Here is a 26,590-nt window from a genome sequence, read left to right as displayed (position 1 = left end):
AATCTGATTGGGGATAATATTTGGTTTCTTAGGTGCTGCTTGTTCGTCTTTGGGTATGCCCTTCGGCTCTCATCCTTGGGAGGGATGTTGGTTCGGTTGTTCGGTGTCCTTGGTGTTCGTGGCCTGTCACATCCTTAAGGATGATGGTTATAACGTTCAGACGTTCTTGCGGCTGTTTGGCATCCAGGGGATAATATGATGGTACATTATCAATAAATAAGAAGAAAAATTACATTTCTTTAAAAATAAAGGGGACATCTTGAAAATATACTTGCTAAGGGAGACGGTTCCTGCAAGATCGGCTTGCTCCGGCCACTTACTGGAGGTTTGTGATAGACTTGGCGGAGAGGTCGACACAGTTCTGGCGGCCCTCGTGGCCCGCCACTCCATTTGCCTGGAGCAGTTTGATGCTGGTGGAATTACGGGCATCTGGTTTTTGCCCTCCGAGGCACGTTAACATAAAACCTCTTTGATTCCCGCCACCCACCCATCCAGTCCTCGTCAACCACTATGATGCACGCCTGGTGTTTATTCCCGTTGCATCTTCCTCGTACGGAGCCTATACGGTCCTAGTATTGTTATTCTGTTTTCGCATTTAGAAAGATGACGATTTACTCTGTTCCATCGATATCCGATGACCCTAATAGGGTTGATTTTAGCGGACCCATTTAGAGTTGGTGGTTGGAGGGTCTTCATTTCTATGAAGTTGCAGCAGATCTGACGTGGTTATGGATCATGGCAATGTCTGCTCTTAACATGACCCGATTATATATAAACATCTGTGATTATGATAATTAGGATGACAATGAAGAAAACGAATTATGGATGATGATAAAAATTAATCATACAAAAGGTCACAGGATACGCGTTTAGTTATTTGGAGCTTTATCCATCCTGATCCGTCCCACCAACTCTAGCTGCCTTGTTGCCACGCCTAGTTGTATTGTCACACAGTCTACCGTCCGAGTAGGGCAGCTTCTATGGTACGAAGCACCTGGTGGGGTGTACCTATGCAATGAGCAAGCATGAGGAAGGCATTTTCCTTCCACCTTATTATTGCTGCTGTCCAAATTAGGTCATGTTAATCAAAACATATCTTAAAAGTGTTTCACCTCTCAAGATCGAGAACTCAACATGATTTTGCGTGCATCAAATAAAAGGGCATGCGAGTACACGGATCCACAATCCCGAGTTTCAAGGCCTCGTGTAATATCCATTGGACAAAGTATACACACCATTGACTATGGCAAAATAACATTAGCATCTTTCAGAACTGATAATTTTCCTCTCCTATAACGCTCTTATTTCCGCTGTTCAGTGATTTTTGAATCACGTATATCCACCTACTAGTTGCAGCATCATTTTAAGGCACACAAGTTCTCAATCAGCTGAATAAATGAACTGGGCCAGCAGACAGATGAAATCATACATCAAACAGCAAAACATTTCTGTGTACACTCGCATCTTTGAAAAGTACAAATACGCCCAAGAAGGTTTTTTTTAAGTTTCCCTTCACATGTGAACGACCCGAGCTTTATACATGCAGATGTATGCCATGTGCCAGTCACCTATCAGAAGCAACAGGGTTCTTAGTAGCTCAATAAACAAGGTAAAAAGCTAAATGTATATTCAAACTGAAAAAAAAAAAAGAAAAAAAAAGAAAAAAGTGCAGAATCCAAAACACAAAAGCCACCTATCAATAACAATACCTTAGGTTGGCAAACAGGTAGCAGTATTACTTGGAGAATAATCAATTTATTCTTGTGGTGAAAGGGATTTCTTTCAGCTTTACTAAAGCTAGAGCAGTTTAAAGTTTGAACTACATACAAAAATCTCATATTACTGCTTTACCTCCGCCAGAGAGTCTTGTGATGTCATCCTCCCTTTGTGGACTAGGATTGTCATCATCATATTGAATCCATTTCCCTGAAGCATTATCACTTTCTCAGTATGGCACCAACGACATACTTCATAGGGAACCAACAGGTGTCCTATAAAAAGAGGAATGTGTTTTGAGTTGAACTGACCACTTTCTTGCTTTACCCAGGCAACATAGTGCCCGGAGTCCGCACTCCTACCCTTGTGCGTCAGCACCGCAACCAGATCGTAGATTCCAGTCAACTGTACTTTTTTATCAGAAGATGTAGCTGAGGACAATGGAGAATGCATAATAAGTTAGAATGTAGGTAAAAATCAGCAGCTAGCAATTCATTTGAGTAAACAACAGATTGATAATGATGATGCAGGATTGTCATCCATCTTTACTCGATAACCTTCTAACTCATGCTTTAGATTTCAGCAGGATAAAAATCACAGGGAAGCAAAATTTTTATATTCCATAAAAGCATTTCATGGTTGTGCCTAACAAATTGAAGAGAGTTTTTCAGCCTGTTACAAGATTTAAACAAGGACTATGCTAGGATAAAGCCGAGTGGGGACCTTCATGGATTAATTACCAAGAAAATATCAAAACATGTAAAGGTCTAAAACTACAATTGAAATGCTTTTATCAGCACAAATGACGGCACAAAGACAAGTATAATTTGCCAGGACCAGAAATTTCTCCAAAAAATGCATAAATATATATAGAGCACCAAGTTTCTTGCTAGACAACAATTGGCTTTTATAGTCATTGGAAATTGCAATTGTTTACCTGCTTCATGGGTAATGGCAGATGGCTCTCCAGAATTACCAGATGGCCCCTGTTGAAAATTTAACAGCAACAAAGAGAGTTATATCAATTCAGATCCAGAGTCTAACACAAGCATATTTTCTTCTATAAACAAGTAACTGATCTATCTTGCCACAAGCCTGCATTGAAATTTCTTGTTGAGCATTGGATCTTCCATCAGCATGGACATTCAAAATGCTGTGTGATGCCCAGCATGGAGGATGGAATGCTCCTAAGAGGCAATATTTAAGGCATATTTCTTGCAAATAAAGATTCTATCGAATGGCCACCTAACATGCTGCTACATGATCAGCTTAAGAAGTCCAGTATATAGTTGCTATACGTTTCAGGTGTTTGTAAGAAAAAAAGATTATAATAGAGATACCAGCTAAATTAACAAGAACCAATTCTACATGATAACCTCCATGTTCGAATCCTAGTCACTGTGCAGGAAAGGGTTTAGGTCACCACTCCTAGTGAATGCAACCCGTGTTTTAACGGTGACGAGAGGGGGCTGTATCTAATCACATGCCCCCCTGTGCATTGTGTGGCTTTCCCTGAAACAAAGGGAAACAATGCCATACATGGGGGTTCACGTGATTAGATACAAACCCCTCATATCCCGGTTTATTTTAACATTGTGATCACCGGGATTGGCGATCTAAACCTCGTCACTGTGCAAATGTCCATCTTGGAAAGTGCATATGCACATGCAGTTATTGTGTCCATACCAAACAAGCAAAGAAGATCTGACAGTTGTCCATACCTCTGATTTAGGAATGTTGGCCTCATTTTCTTTGGAACTGTTGTTCTTGTCCTGTGCTTTCAACCCAAGCTTGGCATTTTCTAGTTCTCTTAGAGTCTTAATACATGCAAATCAAACAACAGTTCAGGTAGGTAAAAATTCAGGTAGGTAAAAGGCTATCAGGAGGGGGGGTGGCGGGCAACACCTGACGAGGAGCTTGCAGCTTTTGGCGTAGTTCATCTGAACAGAACTCATAAACATCCAGTTCCAATGGATAGTCCACTTTCTAAAGGAAAATGGACAAAATAAATAAATGAAAATGAGGTTAGTAAAGAAACAATTGAACCTTTCACACAGAGAAGCAAACCAAATTGCTTCACAGGAATATTCAACTTTAAAAATACCAACTGGAAAAAGGAAGGTTTTGGTGTGCGTGGGCATGGATGTTGGAGGGTCGAGGGGGATGTTGAAAGGGGGAGAAATGAAACCAACTTACCCGCAAAATCTTTGCCTTCTGATTTGACTCCCTTTTCCAGAAGAAACGGACAAATTGAACAGTCAAATACCTGAAAAACATGGCAGTAGCATATTCAGAGAAGAACAGTCACCATTTTGTATACAGAAGCTGAGAAATTTTTGCTATTCTTGCCTCGGCAGGTCACTGATACGTGATTCTTTTGAATAAATTGCAGTACGTCCCAGAGATGGAGAAACCTTCTCCAATTCTGATTTCAGACCCTGATAAGTCAAATCAGCAAATCAACAGAATCAGTATTCATGCACACATAGATCACCCAGCAAATTTGCACGAGTATAATATTGAACAATAAACTGAAACGTTTCTGTAGAAGCTGTTGAGAGTTTTCAGCAAAGATAGATTGCACCTGCATAAATTTTCATTTCCGAAAGTTCTATATGCTAGTTACAACCAGAGCAGCATTGAGAGCAAAGAGGAATTATCTCATGTTCCCCTACAATAGATGTAGTTATGGTGTTCAAATTTGGTTTCCACAAATATGATGGAATCAATACACCTAGAAGAGTTGTAGCAATGACATACCCAGCATAACAGCTTGAATCATGGATGAGTTGAGGTTCTTTCGTGTTGGAGATGATGCATTGATGTTTATGCACAAGAATCAATCCATTCTGTGAACTGCATAAATTCCTGTTTGTATATACATTAGATATACATCCCATGTAATAGTCTGAGAATTAATTTTCATCTTCCCCTCAAAGCATCTTATTATTAGATTCTCTATAGATTTCTTGTCCATTACTGCTGCTCCTCAATCGCATCTCTATGAGATTGGCAATCCCACTTCCCAATAATTTAGCTCATGAGATCACACTCTTTGCATGAATTCCCCAAGGGAACTGCTTTAATATTTCTAGATAAGCTCCATCAAGCTTTTATAGATCAATGAAAACCTCATGCTTCATAAATTTCCCTTATCCCTTTGACTAGATGCACTTGTTCCTCCACCTATTCCAACATTCACCACAGGACTCCAATCAAGTTGCAGTAACTAAGACTTCCTGAGCCTCATAGTACCGCCCCTCTAAAATCCCTAGAGGCTAGGCAGATAACTACTCCCCTTCTTAGACCTCTTATCTACAATTGACCATCCCCACTCACACGAGTGCCCCAGATACATCAGCCACTCTAGCTCCTCAATGCAGAACATACCATCCTCTTATTAAACTACTTATATGATCGAACTGCATTGCCATTAACGACATTAATTTTATGAAATAGTTTCCTTTTTTCCCATCTTGTTTTAAGTCAGTTCCTTCTTCATGTTTTTATACCACCCCTTGTTGCTATTTTCATTCTCTCACATATATGCTTAGTAGTTCTCATTAACAACTTCCTTTTTCTGGGTTTGCACCTTCAACCTTGTCATATTAACTCCTGCTTAAGCAAACTTTGCCCTGACGTGTGCTCTCATCCTTCACCTATGCTCTCTCCTTTTTTTTCTTCATCTGTCTCCTAAGGCTGTAACTAACATTGTTGTGCACCTTGATAACTCCATTCAATGTTCTCTAACTCCCAAATATGACTGTTATTGATATAGGTACAACTTGTCACTGTGATTTATGTATGCAAGTTGTTGGCTTGCCTGTGGATGATCCTCTCCCACATCAGAACTTCCATTTTCCCAAGTTGAGAAAATGCCCTCCCTCTTATCACTGCTCTTTTGCCCTCATGCGCAACTCCAACCGCACCTCGTAGTCACCCTTGTTGCCACCAGTGATGCTGCCCATGGCATGGCGAGCCAATATCCTTACCCTTGAGCACCAGTGCTGCTACCATGAAGCAGCCAAGTCGATGTCCTTACCCCTACTGCTGTTGGGATGTTGTCCATGAAATAGCTGAGCCAACATCCTTCTCACTTTTGTTGCCTACATCCATGTCTTGCCCACGAGGCCCTATCTCTTTATAGAGAGTAGAAGTAATCTCTCTCTCTCTCTCTCTCTCTCTCTCTCTCTCTCTCTCTCTCGTGCGCGCGCGTCTGAAGAGAGGTAGGAGAAGGCCAGAATCTTCCCATACCCACCACCACAAGCTAGGGAGCTTCAACAATTGGGTTGTTCTCCTTGTTTTGTGTGAGCATCTGAAATAAGAGAAGGTGAGGCCATGTCGTCTTGTCCTCCAAAAGGATCCCATATGTTTCTGTTGTTTTTTTGGCCCAAGGGATCCCAATGTTGGCTTGGAATTCCTCAAGATGCTTAAAAAATGGAGCCTTTTGATGGCCAAGCTGCTCCTCTCTCCCTAGAACCTGTGTCTCCAAGTGAGCCTCTCCATGTCTGTAGTCTTTTTCGATATCAGGGGGCAAAGGGAATAAAAAGATTGCATTTTCAGGTCACCTCAGCCCACCACCCAGCTCTTATGTTCTCCTTTTCCTTTTCTAAGGTCCTAAAGCTTTTCTCCTCATGGATGTTGAGTTATTTACCTGCTTCCTTGCAGTGCTGCCCAGCCTTTCAATGGCCCAACAAGGCTGTGTTCTTTGAGGTGCTTCGCCTATCAGCAGGAGGGCGTCTTAAAAGGCAGCTTTAGATCATCAGAACCAGTCCTAAAGAGGTTGCTATTGGGGATGGTCGTTGTAGACACCTTGCTTTTTTAAGGCCTACTTATAGGCCAAGTGCCTAAAATGATTACACCTCAGATACCTCTTTCCCCAAAACAACTTGATCATGATTGGATTTTGTATTGCATCATATGTTGCATTCTTAAAGGACCACACTACAGCAAGACGCTTTTTATATCAGGATCTTTGCCATCCAAAACTTTCGGATGGCAAGTAACCTACCATCTGCATTAATAGGATGTTAGTTATATAGTCATCCTACATTTTAACCCACCCGACAAGTCAGGCGACTGAACTTATCAGATGGTAAGCTCTTGTCATCAAACGTTTTATGACGGTACAACTTCAACCTTCAGTTGTTTTCCGACAGTTTCTCCCTCAGCGTCAGAAGCCCTCTGATGGTGTGAGCCACACCGTCTAAAGAGGGTTGACCACAAGACTCTAGAATCTGAGTCCCTTACAACTTTCTTCATTTTTCATGAGCTTTTAGTGAAATTTAGTAATTTTATTTAGTCCCATATTGCTCATGCAAAGGCCTGGGCCTCCTAGAGAAACTAAATAAACCCCTTTACCCCAAGGAACCAGATCATTAAGCCCCGCTCAATCTCTAGCAAGTGGCCAATTAGCAAAGCTCAAGTACATCTTACAGAAGAGACCTAAAGGCTTATCTTAATAAGGTGACCAAGGTTTGACCATTTTGCTGCTTCGAAGGACATGGAGGGTATGGAGGTGCTATGAGAAGTTGTACTGGTTGGGGTAGGGCTGAAAACGGATCGGATACGGATCGGATATCACCATATCCATGTCTGTATTTATTTTATCTGACGAAAACAAATATGGATACGAATATTATTCGGATGTAAAATTTATATCCATATTTGTTTTAAACGGATATGGATACAATTTGGATACTGAAAGCATAGATATAATTATGGATATTATTTAGATAATTACAGTTTATGACTACAGAATCAAAGATATTACTAAATAAATGATAAATCAAGTTAATAACATGTTTATATGATTGTATAATTCTCTTAAAATTAATAATCATTATATAAAATTATATAGAATTATATATAGATTCAGATATTCGGATACGGATCGAATAGTTGTTTATATATATCCATATCTATTTTTCTTTGATGGATACGGATATTAGTCGGATTCTCAAATTTCTATCCATATTCGGATTGATTTGGATACGAAAATAGATCCGGATAGATAATATCCATACTAGTTTCACACCTAGGCTAGGGGCATAATGATTTGGTGAAGCCTTCTCTATTCTCCTTTCTTTTCCTTATTCTTTCTACTCCTGTACTCCCAGTTAATTTAAATTTCACATAAGCATAACATAGCCATTCTAATCTTTTAGTTCTCCAGGGATTTTTTAACGAGAGGAAATGCGACCACATCCTCCTCCTTCCCCACCAATCTCTTAGGTTAGTTTCTCCACAATCAGGCCCTTAGTGGCCCTTAGCTTTGATTCTAATACTACATTCAATAGTCCTCATTCTGTCTTTTTTTTTTTCTTTTTTTTTTTCTGTGTGTAGGAAAACACTTGGTATGACCCAGACCACTGGGTAGAGCACATTCTCTCCCGCAGATGTAGAACCTACAAATCAACTTCCCATTGGAGGTAGCGTCTCCGTCTCAATGGCCATTGGAAGTGAAGCATTGAATGGCGACCGCAAAACATCAATTCAATGGTAATCATCCGGATTGATGCTCGTAAACTACTATGTTTGTGATATCCCTCCAACAATCGGAGTGCAGCGCAGCCCAATCCTACAGTTGTGTGCTTTGAAGCATCTAATCTTACCTCTTGTGGTATTTTGTTGTGTTTATTATCCTATTCTGTTAGAAGGGACATAGGGTATTTGTTTTGTTAGCTTTGTTTTCTGTTACCGTGATAGGGGACATTGATGCTGTTGTTCTACCTCTATTTCTCTCATGTGTCATTCAAACTAGATGCAAATGGAGGAGTTTGCAAAGGTGAGTATAGAGCACCAACTAAGTACTATCTAGGTGTACAGCTGCAATCACAGGGGTCTCGGACTCACCTAGCTTCATACTTCATTTGCCTTGATATATGATGGCAATTCTTGTTTTTGTGACCTTGTAAAGTGGGAATGTTGAACTTTACCCCACTCTATTTTGGAAATTTCTGTTTTGGAAAGTTTACTCTATTTCAGGTACAAATCAGAGGCGAGTCTTGGCCTCTCTTCCAACAACATTAAGAGGTCACTTCCAATCAATTTGGGAATTTGTGGAATTGGAAAGCCCTCGCCTTTCTCACAATTGCTTCTCTAGTGAGATCTTGATGGCATTGGAATCACTCTCAACCTCAGGGTTTCTTAATCTCATTACTAATGGATATGAGGGCAGCATTCACAATTTAATTCGTGGCTACAAGTCCTTGGTTTCCATCAATCTCTCGAGCAATAGATTGAATGGGACCGCTCCAGTTCTTGGATCTTTCTGGAGCACCATTGGTGGGGAGAGGTGAGGAAGATAGGGATCTGGATAGGATAGAGGCCTTGATCCATCATTAACCCTAAAAGGGTGGTGTTTCATGATGCAAATGGGATCACCAACGTGATTTTATTACTGATGATCTTTTTCCAAGGTAATTTGATCCCTGATTATCTAAGATCCGCACATTTGGTATATATTACATTCCAATGATTAAAGATCCCGAGCATCCACAAATAACTTGTTTGGTATTTATGAGAATCTAAGATCACTGACCATATAATACCAAACCACTCCTAATATATTCCATAAAAACATATTTATTCATCATATAAAATATATCATGACAAATTCTTAATATATTGATTACTATACTAATTATTAACATAATTGATAAAAATATATTATTAATCCTATAAACATATATTAATTGTTATTATAGAATTAATATTTTCATTTACACTTATAATATATATTAATTTAATAATAATATTTATTTTGATTAGGAAAATAAGGAAAATAGAAATAATATATTAAATAATTTCATAATATAAATATAAAGTACAATAATATATTTCTATTTTAATTTAAAATTATAACTAAATAATAATATGATCAATACTATGTTATTATATAATATATCATAAATACAATATATACAATATTAATATAATATATGAATTGTATATTGATAAAACAATTTTTTCCTAGACTAAGGGGTACTTTTATCCCCAAATTCCAACTCCACTGCCTTGAGTTGACCTGGATACCTGACCTTAAGGACGGAGTTTCCATCACTAGGTTAGGTGATGATTTGAGTGGGGGTAATTTGGGATGATTGCCACATAGGATCACTATGATGCAACCAAATGCAGTGATCTTGTTACCTCTATCCACATCATCCTTGATCCTAGAATGACCACCCCATAGCCAAACGCCCCCCGTGCCCGCCCCCCCCGGCGCCCCCTCCCAAAAAAAAGATGGGCAATTTAGTCATACAATAGGCTTAAGTTACTATGTGATGGTCATGTGATGTAATTCCTTGACACTTAGTTACCAGAGATGGAAGGATTACATTGCCTTTGAAGCGTAACTTTAGAGACCCACTAAAAAAAATGGAAGTGAAGGAAGACATTTTGCAGCATGATTCACCATAGCGTCCCATACCATACCGTACCAGTACATCATACTGCCCGATATTGACATTACCACACCACATACCGATACTATAATGGGACTTCATCGATACAAGATCCAGTACCGAGACACTGAACTTTACTTTGCACGATCAAACTATAAGTTTCCCTAATATTTTTGTTAGGAGACTACACTATCAAAAACAAGACGTCTATCAAATTTCGATAGCAGAAGATCATTATGTTCATATGATCTAGCACATGCATCACGCATGCTGCGATCCAGTAATAATAATTAAAAAAGGACTTCATACCCTTTTTAGTTAAGAATATTATAAAAAAAAAAAAATAAAAGGCATAGTGCCAGCCCATGCCATATGCTGGTAGTTGAAAGTTGAAACTTGCCCTAAAATGTAAAATGGTCTTTTGAAGGTATAAGAATGCAGGAATTTTAAGAACCAATGGATATGGGAACATGTAGAAATTCATTGCTAGTAAGGAACAAACAAAATGCACCACACTTCTGCACATCAATGTTCTAATTATCATAATAAGCAAACTATTAATTGATTATGAACAAAAAGTTGGAATAGCACGAAAACTTGGTTGTGCATGCCCTTAGGCAATATCTGAAATAGGAAGCCATCTATCTCAAACAGCAGTCAATCTGGTAATATCACTTACTCGTTTGAGCCCCTCATGCAAGTGGTTTACATCCTGAGAGATGTGGCATTTCAGTGCATATACAGATTCCATCTCAGAGCTTTCTTCACCACTTTCTGCACAGTGGATCCTGATAAACAAAAATAGTGTGAAGAAATTCCAGATCAAGGACGCAGCATCTACAAGTATAAAACTATCAGAATGCCACGTTTTAAATAGAAAACAGATGCTATATATAACACTTCGTCAGTAGGATACTGCAAATGACATGCGAAAATAAACCTCACAGCATATAATAACACTGTCTAATCTTAAGCGCCATGGTGTTGTAGTATCCAATGCACAAGAGAAAAAAATTCTGATTCAATAATAGACCAGCATTAGGCATGTCCACTGCACGTAGGAGAACTGTGACCCCGATAGAAGCTTTTTTTTTTATTATTATTTATGTAATTTTACAAATATCCTCCAATACTTTTATGCGGCAGTAATATGTTGTCTCCCTTAAAATAAGAACTGAACTAAGTGAGATGTATTTATTATAGATGAGAGTTTTTAGAGATGAGGGGAGTGGTAAGACTTAAGAGTGTACAGAAGGCATGCAAAGTTGGACTCACATCCTAAAATATTATAGATTACAGATGTGCGGTGCAGCATGCAGAATATCTCCATAATTCTGTGATTAATCGAGATCAAAATTAAAAGCTTCAACCTTCTACTACAACAAGCGAAAAGAAGCAAAAAGGGGGTAAATGCAAGAAATCCAAACTACATTCCTCAACGTAGACAGAGTTGATTTTGAAAGAACGGAATGCAAAAGCATACACTCTGAGACAAAGGCAACACTTTCGACAAACACAGATGGGGGATGAAACACCAAAATCCAATTCTGTGACATTTTGAGAAGAACCCAAACTCGCTTTGAATGAGAAGGACCAACTAAAGGAGCTTGCAAAGTTCTATGCAACTCTTGAGGAGGCACAATGAGCAAGTCAGGACAGACAATCGGTGTCAATGGCCCTGAACCATTCGATACTTTCACTAGAAAAACTCATTTAAGTTTTTTTCAAGACAACTGTCAAAATTGAAGATCTATAGTCGTAGCATAGTGGAAGACTACCATGGTTCAGTCTACAACACATGAAATTGTTGTGTAAGATTGATCAAGAAGATATCCATTGATGATGTTTAATCCACAAGAACTGAAAAATATAGTGCGGAGATACCTATCACCAAATCCAAATAATATGGCATAACAGAAAGAAATGATGAAGCATTCAAACAAGTAGCATCATCAAAGGGGATTAATGTAGAATCAAATGGTTATCCGAAAGAACTACACATCATCAGTAATCAAGTTTATTGATTATCATGCCAATGTTATTTGGAAAAATGAATAGAAAGAACATTGAAACAAGGTGATATCCAACTTGATGCTCAACTGACATGAATAATGTATAAAATGCTTTTCAAGCATGAAGCATGATGGAAAGCCTAGAAAAATAAAGCATCTAAAAGGCAAAGGTAATATTGTAATAAAAATTAAAAAAATGAATGATACTTATTGATATGCAATTCATCTAACCTCATCATCTTATGTTAATATGTATATATCAAATGACAAAATCACGGAGTACAAAGGATGAAAGTTAATTACAAGAGGCATAGCATACCATATCAATTTGAAATAGGTATTCTGGATATGCTTGGCTGTTCAGCAAACACTATGAAACAAAAAAACATATGCTGATTTGCAGCCACCATCAATTTATACTGCAGATCAGCACTGATTTTATCAAAACTTAAAAATCACCAGACATAAAGAAGTCCAATGTCAGCTTAGTTATGATATTCATCGCTAATCACTTAGCATACGACAAGCAATTTCTGTCTTTCAATTACTTAGGTTTGAATTTGATCCACCCACCCCTTACATTGCAAATTCTCCTGACAGTATTTTAAGTTTTTAACTACCATTGGTTCAAGATTGCTAGTACATAAAGTATAGCATGGTGGAAAAATAGTCGTAATCAGATTGTGCTGTTTATAATGCACATCTTCTGGATACTGCTATATAGCATAGGCAAACTGCCAGGAAAAACATCAATAAAACAACCTTTTTATTCTCATTTTGATGTTAATGAATCTTTTTAATGATTCTAATCCACTTTCTACTAGATCCTTGTTCTACGAAAGTATGTCAGAAGAAAAAAGATTATACACTGTTACTATACTTGACAAACCCAGGCAGGAAAAGATACTTCGGTGCAAGTTAAGCCAAAAAAAAGAAAAGGGTAACTAAACAGGTATCACCCATACCTGCTGACAAGGTCGATCCCGAATAGGTCCTTCACTGTGCCTGATACTTCACTGTGACAGAAATCAAATTAAAGAAGATTAAAATCTACAATAAATTGAAAATGTTAAAATCATTATAACCTAGTATGATCAAGGTGAAATAATAGTTGGTAAGGATAACAAACAATAAGCGAGGACAAAATATAGCACACAATTCAGAAGATGCTAAGAAACTGACTAACCTAATGGAATTATATTAGATTTAGACAAACTCTGTCAGTTGCTAAACATACTGATAATCATCCATATCAAGAAGCATTTTTGCTCATACATCAGAGGTTTGACAAGGAGCATACAAAGACAAGGATTGGGTTTGAGCACTTGCACCATGAAGTGTTCAATATAGTGGTGATCTAAAATGCAAATAATGGTGATCTAAAATGCAAAAATATTTGTCTGTCATGAGTTTCTTTATATTAGCAGGTCTATAAATTTTTAAAGGGGGTCACCTAGCTAAAGAGGAACGGGTAGACATAACATCAATATTGATGAAACTTTAGCCATTGCATATACTATCTTACCGGTATGTTCATTCATTTTCTCATTATGTCATAATAAATATCAAATAAAAATATAATTTGACCAGATAGAGACAGTATTGATCCATTGGAATCCAGGGAGAAAAAAATATCACAAGCTGTAAAAACGTCCACCAGTTGACTTTGCTGGCTCCAAATATACAGAAATCAATAATATCAGCAAAACAAAACCATATAGCTATGTCTAGGTTAATGTAAGCCTAGCACAATCTCTTTAACATCTAGCACACAGTGAGGTACTGCTCCTGCAGCTTTCAAGATTTAATATTGAACTTTCAAAGTCCAACAAGAAAGGAATACAACATGAAGGCATATAGACTCTAAGGTCTGCATTATTCATTTTTTGCATTATTTGATGTTATTTCTTCTTCTCATGATTTCTTTCCAACAAGAAAAAACTGGAAAGGCTTTTTTAAAAGTTCTAGTTGGTTACATGTCTCCTTTAACTTTGTGATTGACATCATTATCTAAATGCCCATTTTTTTCTCCCCTAAAACCAACTAATCAGCCTCCATTTTCTCTGTTTATTTTCTCCCGCATTTTATGCCATTACTATTTGACAAAAGGTGGATACACGCATCTTCGAGAATGCCAAGGTGCCCTTGTCTTTTCTAAGTATGGAGTTGTATGCTTCTGTTTTATATCCCTTATCAAAAACACAATGCAATTCGATCCATGTCAACTTGGAGCTAAAACAAGCTTTAATCTTGAAGTAGCATATATGACATAAATGCAGGGATTCAATACAACTAAGATGTCATAACTGCAAGGACTGTTCTATGTACATAATAAAGCACCCGTGGACAAAAAATTTGCAACAAGTCATCAAAGTGACAGAGTAATAACTACTAAAAGGAGTGCGTAAAATATGGGCAAACCAAGACAACCTCTTATAATTTAGAAAAGCTCCACAACATGAAGAAAAAGGATCCCAATCATCAGAAAAAGAACCTAAGGGAGATCCGATGTGTGACCAAAAGGAGGAGGAAAGTGATTGGAGCTATAATTACTATGCAAAACCAGCTATAAGTACTATGCAAAACCACCACAAACTAAATATGATATGTTCAACCGCCATTAAGAGACTTGGATGCAACTGAAAAAAAGAAAAATACCTTGATTCTGATGCCCGAAGAGACTGAGAAAGAGTATACATAAGTTGGGTCCAACATTCTTCAGCATCCTGACATACATTAACAAAAAGAAGCATGGGGCTTAGAAATCCAAAATTTTGGTTATGGCTGCAAAATGAACTTAAAAGAGCTGAAAAACCTGTTGCATGTAAACACCATTGTGCTGCTGTGCAAATTGGGGATATTTTTTACGCAATACCTGACCAAAGAGGCTATCCAAACATTAAAAAAAATAAAAATGCCAAGATAGCATATCACATCAATTGCTAACTTTTTCCTGCACAAGTATATGAGGAACATGATAGAATGCCATTTATAAGTGCTGTGCAATTGCAGTAGAAACTCAAAAAGATCGACCATTCTCAAGAAACACCAGTATGAGTTCATGGGTTACCCAACTTCATAATCCTAAAAGAAGGAAGGAAAGAAAGTGTACTCAAAGTTCCTAGTAGACATAATGCCACAATGTAGTTCGATATTCAATTTATAGTTGTCCTTCCAAGGTAGGTCATGCTTTAAAATGGACTTGAAGAAGATAGCTGGGGAACATTCAATCATACAGCCCATAATCATTTTCATCTTGGATCTGTTATTTAAAAGCTAAAAATATGCAGACAAGTCTGATAGAATGAAGGCCCAGTGACTTGCATGAACAAATGCTCTGTTGTCCTATACAATCACAAATATGCCATTGAAACTTGAGGAATTTTTTGGCCACCATAACCCCTAAAAAAATTTAAAAGACGGCAGAAGTACATATGTGGTCAAGGGACAACATAATGCATATGCATTATGCAGGCCATGTATGCACTTGGTAGTTTAACTGTTTAAATAGTGACACAAATCTTTTTAAAAATTGCAGCAAAAGTAATGGCAATATCATCTAGCAATTAATCCTCATGACTTAGAACTTCACCCTTTTCTTTCTTTTTAGCATTGTTAAGATACATGTCAACCTGCTTGAAACCCACATCCAACTCAACCATTGGCTTGAACCTGTCTTATTTGCATGGGCTTCATAAGAGTGACCACAAATGTGGTGTCAAGTTGCTAAAAAAAAAAAGAGTAGTCCCACTGCATATGCAGCTGCACAATCACGTATATGTTCAAAAAATGATAAGCAAGCCATCTTTTCAGCCCAATGCATAGAGTAGCCATGGGTATGCAGTGCGATCAAGGGGACAACACGCACATATGCAGTTCATATGCAGCCTTATGCACGACATCTGAAAGCAGATGATATTGATCAGGTAATAAAGAAGGCCCAAGCACAAAAGTGTGGGAAATGAATGCAAAATGGAGACATACTAGTATATATCATGATTTCAAAAAAAAAAGAAAAGGAAAGAAAGAAAGAAAAGATAGGGCTATGCCAGTTATTTATCACAAACATTTCCAAAATTTCTTCCAGATTTGGAAAAAAATGTGATGAAAAATGTTTTGGTTTACCAACTTACCGAACCAAAGTCATAGGTTGGAACTGACAATTACCTTTTTCAACCAAATTCTAAGAAAAAAATAACTGTTAACCTAGATTTTGAATCTATTTGGGGTTAACTCCATATCCGAGGCCAGATGCTCTAGCACAGAAGAAGAAGGATACAGAAGCAACTCTCCTAAGCAAATAAAGTTGAGCAACAATGCTAACTCAAAGGACAATATCTGCTTTCTCCTTTAGATAATTGGCAGGAGATTCACTTGGCAAAACAAACAAGATAAAGCTTGAGACACGTATCCTAAAGATATTATTTTTTATCAGAAAACCATTGTTAGATTATTCCACAGACATCGTAAGATGGATAAAGATAAAAGAATGATGGTAGCACAATAAATATTAACAAAAATTGCAAACTTAAAAGCATCTTGAGGAGAACTGACCGACAAAAACTGTAATGGTGCAACAGGCCTGACATTTCGATCCAGATCACTAAAAAGATCGCGAGTTGCAACAGTCAAAAGATGGGAGTACTGATCAAGCTCATTGCTTCTTCCAGAATTTGTATAGCTACATGTAAACAACAGAAGCACATATATAAGCTAAACAAAGACAACAAATTAAAAAAAAAAAAAAAAAAAAACAAAATGCACCTTCAGATGGAATTATAACTGTTCCATATAAAACACCAAACAAACATTTCAAGGAAAATGGAATGCACCTTAGTAATGCTGACTTCAGCTCTGGAACTGAATGAAGGCACTGCAAAGTCGAATTCATGTAACATGTGTTTCCCAGGTTATAAAGACCAGCACTGTGACCCTGGCAATAATAAAGACCAACTCAAAATTACAACAATGTTAGATGGTTGTGCCTCTATGAAGGCCCGCCATGTTGTGACCCTACCTCTTTGATTATGGCAAGGAAAGGCCACTATTAACAATGTTGGAAGGATGAATAAATCTTAAGATAACACAATGAACAGCCACTGCATTTAAATGTCAAATATAATTTTATGATATGATGATGTCATGTTTTAAGGATTCCAAGCAATAAATTGCCAAGTCTCCATTTGCACAAACCTTACAGTTTGAATGAACTAGCCTAATTTCACATATTCTATCTCGAACTCTAACCTAATGATTCGTGACAACTACCCGAAAATTATTCACAATAACCATATCAATAGCTTAGTTTAAACTTCAAAATAGAGTTTTTTGGCTCCAATTTTCTTCTTTTCATTTGATTAACTGCAATCTACAAAAATTTCCTGTCCCCTTTAAACATAAGTTTTCCATTGCAATATTGGTCCTAGGAGATCACCATTATATTCCTCTTTCAAATTTTCTACTATAGATAACTATGACAAGATAAGGGACAAAAGGGACCAAAAAGCAGAAACCAATCATCCCATATGGCAAGATAGAGTTGTCAATTTGGGTTGGATCCATCGGGTTGGCCCGCCCTGTCATGTAAATGGGGCGGGTTGGGTTCATATTTTAGCAACTCATTTAAAAGCGGGTCCTGTTTAGGTTGGCGGGTCGGGGCGGATCGGAGTGGGTCGGAGCGGGCTAGCCCGTCTATTTTGTTTAGTAAAAAAAAAATATTACCAAATCTCCTTGAGGCCTTGACCCTTGTCTAGTTATCCACCTATTTTTAGTAAAAAATTACCAACCCTTCATAGATCGTGGAGGGAATGCGGAGAGAAGAGAGAAGGGTTAACATTTTTTTTTTCGGGGGGGGGGGGGGGGGGGGGGAGGATTTTGGTGGGTTGGCCCATTTAGCCCGCAGCCCATAACGGGTCGGGTCGGGTTGGAGTTTTTCCAATCTACCAGTTAAACGGGTCATCTCGCCCCGCCCCGTCCCATTTAGAGATAGGTCGGAGTGGGTCAAGGCGGGTCAGCCTGTCTTGACAGCTCTATGGCAAGAGCTCAGATAGATAGCATTACTAATCAGCTTACTACTCAAGTGTATTTTGTGTCAGTATGGTTACCAGTATCATCTTCCAGACAACAAATCCCACAATATTTCCTCAAACCCAAGACTGCGCACTACAGAACATTAACAATTTACATCTATCATTTCGTCATTTCTCAAATTGTGATACTATCTCCTGATCTAGCAATTAGAACATGTAAGAAAACACAGACAAGAAAAATCACTATCAGATTGAGTAATAAGATACTGATTATATATGGAGGCATGTAACATGATCCATAATACCAGGAAGAACAATCTGTTGGGAAGGACAAGATTCCAGTTCTAGCTGCGATCATGTTATTAAGTAGTTCATATAGCAGCATCCTTTCAACTGCAAGTCTTGCCAACTGACTGTCATACACAACTGAATGGCCAAACACGTGGGGTTCAACTCACTACTTCTGGAAACAGGAACTTGCACTTCAAAGTTCGAATTAAAAGAAAAAAAAAAGATACTATTATATATCACATGGAAGCAAGTAAAGTTGTAGACAGAGTTAAGAAAAAAACAGCAGGTAGCAGGGAAACACAAAAAGGGGCATCCCATAGCACAAGACTCCCACCAGTACAAGATCTAGGGAGGGTCAGATGTAGCAGTCATAACCCCATGAGCAAAAAGGCTGTTTCCATGTTTTGAACAAGTGACACCCAGGTCCCAATGGGGCAACATTACCATTGTGGGAAGGCAGCTAAATTGTATCCAAAATATAGCAATTTGAATTTGTGAGCATGAAAATGCTTTGCTATCAAGAATTGGAATTCAAAGGGGTAACTTGAAGGGGCAAAAAGAATTCCATGTGAATAATGTGTTGCTTGACTAGAAAGTCTGCCAGACAAACAACCAAATGAGCTGTCATAAGACAGTTAGGCAGGTAAAGCACTGAAAGACGATGTTAAGAACCATGCAGACAAATAGGATTATCAATAATTGAATATGTACTCAATTGGAGAAAGACCATGATTTTTTTTAATGTCTGAGAAAGAAAAGACGTCAAATTTAACAAGTGCAACAAAACACCTAGAGCTTAAACCACACTTCTGATATGAGCAAAATAATCAGTTCCTGGCTTCTACTTCACAACCAAAAATCATCAATACATCTTGCGATTAGCATAACCACAATTCCCTACCCCATAGCCAACAAACAATTATATGCCCTATTTTACTAAATGCAAATTTATGTGAAAGCATGACACAAATGTGATAATTAAAGCCAACAAATTGCTCTTTCACAACTTTCTAAGAACATAGGAGGCGTCCTCCCATCTCTATCATTGTTCTGTGGGTGTGTCTTTCTATTCTTTCTCTTTGACCCCGTAAACAAAAGAGTGCGGCTACTAAAACCAAAATTTGATGATATTGCAAATCCGAAAACTACACTCAACAAGCTCTTGCTCACTAAAATGTCACATAAGACAACTTCATGTGATCCCACATAAGCCTTTGCAATTCTTCTCATTGTCAATACATGTAATACTGAATTGGTTGCATGTGAACCCATTTTAACAATGCATCTGCAAACATTTACAAACATGATTTTTTTTAATAAAAAAATTGTCATCTTGATTATTCATTTTAAACTTCCTGGATGATGGAATTGACTAAAAATGACATAATGATTGTCATCAGATAAAGAGAAAAAAATTTCAGCCAAGAATTATGAAACTATTAGCCTCACCACAGCAACTACTTGTTCTTCTTCTGGCAGATCTTCCATAAAGACAGGACCCTTTTCAGGAGCTTTCACAATTTCATCTGCAGTACCCATCATCATCAACTTTTGGCCCTACCAACAAAGATTCCACGTTTCTATGACTCACATCATCAAGACATAAGAACATGAACGTGAAAAACCAACCAAGATTGAGAAGGAGAAAAAATGTACATCTTTTACACCTAAAGTTGACCAATCTGCATCATCCTGCATTAAAAGAAAGAGATCATTAACTGAGATCGTACTTTGTACATATTCTTGAGGACAAACAAATTACAAAAATCATATCCAGAGTAAATATATAATTAACTGTGAAGCAAATGTAATTTTTACCTTCAAAAGACCACCCTTTACCATAATCTTTTGCCTTTCTGGGGGCACACCAGTTAAATCATACAGCTGACACTTAAAAACATAAGGAGGTTGACTAGTGTCGATTTCTACAGCAGGAAACAGCTCCTTTTGCCATTTCACACTCACTGTGTGAATTAACTTCACATGGTCAGTAATCATACTTAATTTGAACCAGAGGAGGAAAGTCTAAACAAAGTTCTATAGGAAAATAGGGAGAATATAATAGCAAGTACCAAATTATATATATATATATATATAAACTCAAACAAGGAAAAAGTATCTGCAGCAAAAATAGTAAGGCACTCATAATGCCTAACTCGAACAATGAAAATTTAATTATAAACCCAACGCTTGAGGTTTCTCATTTAAAAATAGAAAATTTAATGTTAATGGCAAACAATTATTTCTTTTGCACTTAATATTCTAAATCTAAAATCAAAGATAACAGAATTCTCTATGTATATGTTAATCTTGACTGATACATGCATATATGTGTGTGTGTGTGTGTGCGTGCGCGTGTGCGTGCGTAAAATATGCATGCATGCACATGCACAAACATACATACATATGTTATACATATGTTGAACTCAAAAAATGCTTTTCTTGACCACTATATATTAATTTACCATCCCAAAGAAATACTAATGTCCAACAATGACTGATTTTGAAGCATTATCTAAAGCAATGTAACACATAAATGAAAGTGCATTGTATTAATAAAAAAGCTAAAGAGAGATTCAAGGGCCTTGTGGGAGAAAAAAATAGAAATAAATAACAACCCCAATATGATATGTCTGACTTCTGGTAGATCAAGCCAAATTTACGTGCAAATCAATCACATGCTAATCCATAGATAGAGAGATGCTCCCTCTTTCTCCCCTTGCATGCACCAGCTATATATGGCAATTAGATGCTAAGCAAACATCAAAAAATAAGAGTCAAGCGGCTAGTGACAAGGAGTCTACATCAGTGCTGGACACAACCAGACATTCCCCATCATATAGATGGAGATATAAAAAGAACAGCCTTTTTTCCCTTCAACACCTGCTGTATGTATGCGTTATTCCTCCCTTGAATCTAAAACCTATATATAAATCACTATTCTCTCTCACCCCTTGGCCATCATCAGCAAACACCATGGAAAGAAGGAATCCACTCATCTCTTTCATCTCTCTCCTTTAGCCACCATTTTCGACTAGGGTAATTGCCCATTTATGCCATTCTAAAAGCCTAATGAGCTCCAAAGTGCTCCATTCCCCTCTCTCGTCTCACTTCATTGTAGAGAAGCCCGTCACCGAAGGCCATTGCCAGGATGGTGCTGGTTAGAGGGAGGAGCACTTGGCCATCACCAATCACCTAGCTGCTAAGCAGGAGGTAACGGATTGAGTGAATGTTACAAGGGGCTTTTTGATTTAAATAAGGCACCACATTTGAACCACAATCAAACTGCAAAACAATGACCTGACCACCAAGGCAATTCAAGGGTAAGCTGTTTAAAACACCGGCATCTATTCATATAAATTTAATAAGTTTAACTGCAGTTATAACCAAGATGTCACATCACATTTGAGAAAGATCACTCCTACGTGTCAAAGATTGCTTTCTTTGCATCTCTCATAAACTATTTCTGGACAAGGAGCCACAAAGGGAACTGGAGGGTCTTTATTTTCTATGACAAAGCTGATATAATCATTTCTGTGCTTTCTCTTATAACCCTTCGAGATATCATTCACGAATAATTGAATAATTTTCTTGTCTTTATGATCCTCCATTTATGTTATTTATCCACTTTTATGTAGCATTTATGTGTAACTAGGTAGAGGGTGCATGCTTATGCACGCATATCCAAGAATAGAATGGTTTATGAATTAGCAACAATAATATCTATTAAAAAATGACAATTAAAGACAATTACAATAACAAAATTTACATGTACAATTAAGTGCAAAGACTAAATGTAAATATGGAACCAATATATTTGTTTTTTTTTTTTTCATGTATTGCAGAGTACATCAATTTAAATGTAGTAACAGTTCATGAAGCCTCAAAGTTTATTTTGCCGGTTGAATCAGTACATTTTATTCTTGAATTCCCTTCTTGATCATATGAGTAGCAGCCATCATGCATCCATTGTCATAACTCATTTTGCATTCCTTTTGCTTCATAGGAGTGACAAACCCATGTCCAAAGATACAACGGACCATGTTTGAGCCCATCTCCAAGACAATACCCATCTCAACCAAGACAAATTTAGGAATTTATATAATAAAACAGGACCAGATTCAGTATGAAACCTAGACTTGAGTCGTCAAACATCAGACTCAATGTGATCGACGAAGTTCACCCAATAATCCATAACTTTCTAAATTAGCATAATCTAAAGATCTAGATCTCATATCACCAGCGCCGATCTCATAATCGATCAAACAGATTTGAGGACTTTATATCAAAAAGAGAGAGCATCGAGACCAGAGACAGATATAAAGGATCTGGTTTTATGCAATACGAGCAGCTGCATTAGAACTCCCATCATTTTTTACAAAAATGTTTTGCACGTAGCAGATGTGTCCACATAACTCATTAAGAAAAGACATTCTAACATGCTATTATTGTAGATCTCAAATATCTCCTATCACTCTTGTCTCTCTTGATATTTTACTTACTATTCTTTTTTTGGAAATTATAGAAATTAATTTCTCCTTCGGAGAGTATTCATATTGAGCTTGACCTTATGAAGTTCTGTTTTAAGAGCCCATGGATACTAAGAAAGGGGAGAAATTAGAGGCGTGCATGAGGTCATGTGAATAGCTTGCTAGGGACCATCAAGTGTTTGCTCAGATGACACCAACACTTGCCACTTCGGTAACTTCAATTCCAGCATATGGTGTTTAATTTTTAGGATTACGATTTCCATCCTTCAGATTAGAAAAATCTAAAATATTGTGGAAGTATTCTGGGGTGAGAGATTTTAAGAATAAGAGAGAGACATTTTAGTTATTTAGGGATATTACGGGAGAAGGGTATTTTGAAAACAATAAAGTTTTCGCATGGAAAATTTCCACCCTTATATAGTTTCCAGGATATTCGGCTTTAATGTATTTTCATATGATAGATAATTTAATTCTTCATTTCATAAAGTAGGAACACAACCCTAACAAAAAAATTTTATGTTTCTTTTGCAGTGCAGAAGTTACTATTCCTATGTCTCTTATTTTATGAGAATGAACATTTCTACATCAATGGGCTTCTATCATCTCCAACAAGGCACTCAGTTGCTTTCCCCAGGAAGAACCCGCTTTTGGATGATATCGGCTTTCCGCTACTGCCAAAATTGGCAAAAACAAAGTCAAAAACAAAGGATATGTGACTCCAATAAGGATTGAGATGAAAAGAAATCAACATTCAGTTTTTTTTTTTCAACATATGGTGTTAACATAAGGGAAAAAGAACAATTATTAGAAGCCTTGGCCTGCATACATGCAGAAGAACCTACAGAGTATCTATTGATATGCAAATGGATTACTTTTGAATAAACACTTGAGATTGGAAAGGTTTAGAGAGAAGGGGAAAGATAGAGAAGAGAGGAAACCAAAATATCTCATTTGATTCAAAGAGGAGAAATGAAAGAACAAATAAGGAGAGAAGAAAAGAGAAACAGAAAGGAGTGGAGAAATCAGGGGAAAAAACATTTTCTTCTTTTCTCTCATCCAAAACTCTCCTCCTCCTTTCACTTTTATTCTCTCGTTTCTTTCTTTTCTTCTCTCCTCCACCACTTATCCAAATAGGGTGTAAAAGATTCTTCTAAGTGTTTTAAAAGTCTCATGAGAATAATGATGCAATGCATTCAAGAGCAGTTGAAAGCATTCTTACTGGAAGAAAAATAATATGGTATATTTGTTGTACTTAAATATTGTGGCATTATTGGAAATAAAAGTTTTTTTTTGAAAATAAGATATTACAAAAACATAATGCCATTTGGTTCTATGAAGGGTTGTTTGCAGGTATTTGAATTACAGATTCGTTCAAGGTGGATTTTTTTTCATCGCTTCATATTTTCAATTAAGAGAGAGTAGTATTTTTCCTAGTCGTTTCCTTCATTAATTGGAGGAGCTTAATGGTAGGAAGAGAAAATCTCTTAACCTAGAACATTGTGCTCAAATTTGAGATTTTCAAATCTACGATTCCAAGAAATATTTAATTTAGACAACATGGAATAAGACTGAACCATATAAATTTTTAGCAACACCAGAAATCATTAAAACGTTATGATCTTGTACAAGTCCTATAGAAAAGTTACGCTCCATTGACTATCTACAAGTGCTTAACATGCTAACATTCAAAGTCCAAAAACCTTTCACCAAGGAAACTAAATAATTGATTAAATTGTGCACATGAAAGACACTGGCTTGGTTGTATTTATTTTTCTTTTTTCAACCAATGAAACGTAATGGAGAGCTAACTCCCATAGGGAAAGGTCATAGCGGCTAAGGTAAGAAAACGTACTAAAACTTTGGCATGAGAATTTTGGAATAGTGCGAATGACCTAACGAAACATGGATGGAGGTTATGAAAAGAGATATTGGAAAACTTGCAATAACATCAGAGGTATCTTAGGTATCTTGATGGGAATGCGTGTGAAATGAGGATTCACAACGCCGAACCCAAACATGAGACAGGGATTTATAGCTATTGCTCAATACAACGGCATTGCAATTCTCTTCAAATGTTCTCGACTTTATGGAGAACCACCCCAAATCCCGTTTATCTACCGGAGACTCCAGTTCCACCTATCCCCAGAAAAACAAGAAAACGATCTAACCCTTCCCATTCTTGCATCAGAGTAACGCTTAATTCCAACGAATGGTGATGCAACCTAAAAATTCCAGAACACCCTAAAAGATATGGAACCGAACTCAAAATTTGTCTCCCATGAATCAAAAATAAAGTAAACAGATAAACATCCAACGACCATGTTCCTATAAAACTGCAGTTAAAAAAAAAAAATCAAGAAATAAGCAGATAGATCGCCCTGGCAACCAAAACATCCGATAATCATCACCGAGAAATCAAGAAAAGAATCGTACCAGTAGGCATGATTGCTATATGAGCTCTCTCTATCGGATGGGGGTGGAGGAAAGACCAGCGTTTCTTGAAGGAGAAGGGAGAGAGAATGGGAAGAGGAGATGGAGGAATGGGCACGGAAGGAAGGAACCTGTCGGCTAATAAGTTACGGACTTCGGAAAGGGGTACGAATAGGGCAAGCGGTTCAGGGGAGCCACTGCCAGCGATCGGCAGGGTACGGTGAGAGTCGCGCACATGGAAGGGAATCTCTATCGTCGGAACGACCATCTGAACCGTTTGATCTGATCGCTTTACGAGCATAGACAGGGCGTCGCAATCTTTCCACGTCTCCTTTGATCTCGTCTGGTCATGGGCTACAAGTTCTATGCTTGAGATGTCTCACCATGTTTCGACCTGACCCAGATGGATCCGGCTAAGTTTAAAATGAGTCGGGCCCACCATGCCTTGGGCCATTAGCCGGCTGGGAGCAAGTTTTTTCCTTCCCCCCGCGAGTATCAAATTCTGACCTCCTCTTGATTTTAACGAATTTCCATACCGTTGTTTTGTGTTAAAACTCAAATTTATGATCTCATCCTCTCCTTAATTTTTTTGGTTAACAAGAAGAGCTTTATTGAGTCACAATGTATAGTGTAATACAGAGTCTTATAGCTGCAGCACAAAGCTCATACAAACAGCGTAGCCTAAGCAGTTCATAGCATGAGGGAGACAACCAAAATGTAAATATATGGCCTATGTTTAGGGATAATTTGCAAGAGTTAATATCATAGCCAAATAGCTGTTGTTATGATTCCTCCTCCTTTTCTTATTATTGTTACTGCTGAATGTCACCTTACATGTGTATGATATACAAACTAGAAGAATTTTAAGCATAAAAAAACACATTGTCATGAAGGATATAAGCTGATTCCATGTATTGCTCCATATCAGCCGTCCAATCTAATCTATTACAAAATTGGCAATGCAATCTAATCCAAATTGAAACCTATTTTGTTGTTAGTCAAAGTGTTATATAAAACCATGATTCACTGTAGGGAGTGGCTTACCTTGTGCCAGGAGGAAGCTCGGCCAGACCAGAATGAGACTAAGATGAATTGCAGGTCACCTGTACATCCAACATCGGATGGTTTCACCAATTCAACCATCGACAATTCTAGAAAATTTGAGTTAAAATTTTTATTATCTTATAAGGCCTCGCATATTTATCGAGAAACAA

General features: G+C 37.5%; 1 protein-coding gene across 1 annotated transcript; it reads right to left on the bottom strand.

Moving 5' to 3' along the window:
- Nucleotides 1-1,176: 1,176 nt before the first annotated feature.
- Nucleotides 1,177-25,516, bottom strand: LOC105038092 (ubiquitin carboxyl-terminal hydrolase 6). The gene is made up of 18 exons (XM_010913787.4): nt 25,380-25,516; nt 20,275-20,420; nt 20,113-20,148; nt 19,906-20,013; nt 16,969-17,069; nt 16,691-16,817; nt 14,952-15,011; nt 14,795-14,862; nt 13,102-13,152; nt 10,804-10,912; nt 4,066-4,154; nt 3,913-3,982; nt 3,622-3,702; nt 3,438-3,533; nt 2,654-2,702; nt 2,028-2,147; nt 1,852-1,926; nt 1,177-1,568 (listed from the first exon to the last, which is right to left on the bottom strand). The coding sequence occupies exons 1-18, from the start codon at nt 25,387-25,389 to the stop codon at nt 1,513-1,515; spliced, it is 1,452 nt and encodes a 483-aa protein (XP_010912089.1). The 5' UTR covers nt 25,390-25,516; the 3' UTR covers nt 1,177-1,512.
- Between the last annotated feature and the right edge of the window lie 1,074 nt (nt 25,517-26,590).

This window comes from Elaeis guineensis, chromosome 2, assembly GCF_000442705.2.
Source record: "Elaeis guineensis isolate ETL-2024a chromosome 2, EG11, whole genome shotgun sequence".
Classification (NCBI taxonomy): domain Eukaryota; kingdom Viridiplantae; phylum Streptophyta; class Magnoliopsida; order Arecales; family Arecaceae; genus Elaeis; species Elaeis guineensis.
The sequence above is the reverse complement of the archived record's forward strand: the minus strand, read 5'-3'. Positions and strand labels throughout refer to the sequence as shown.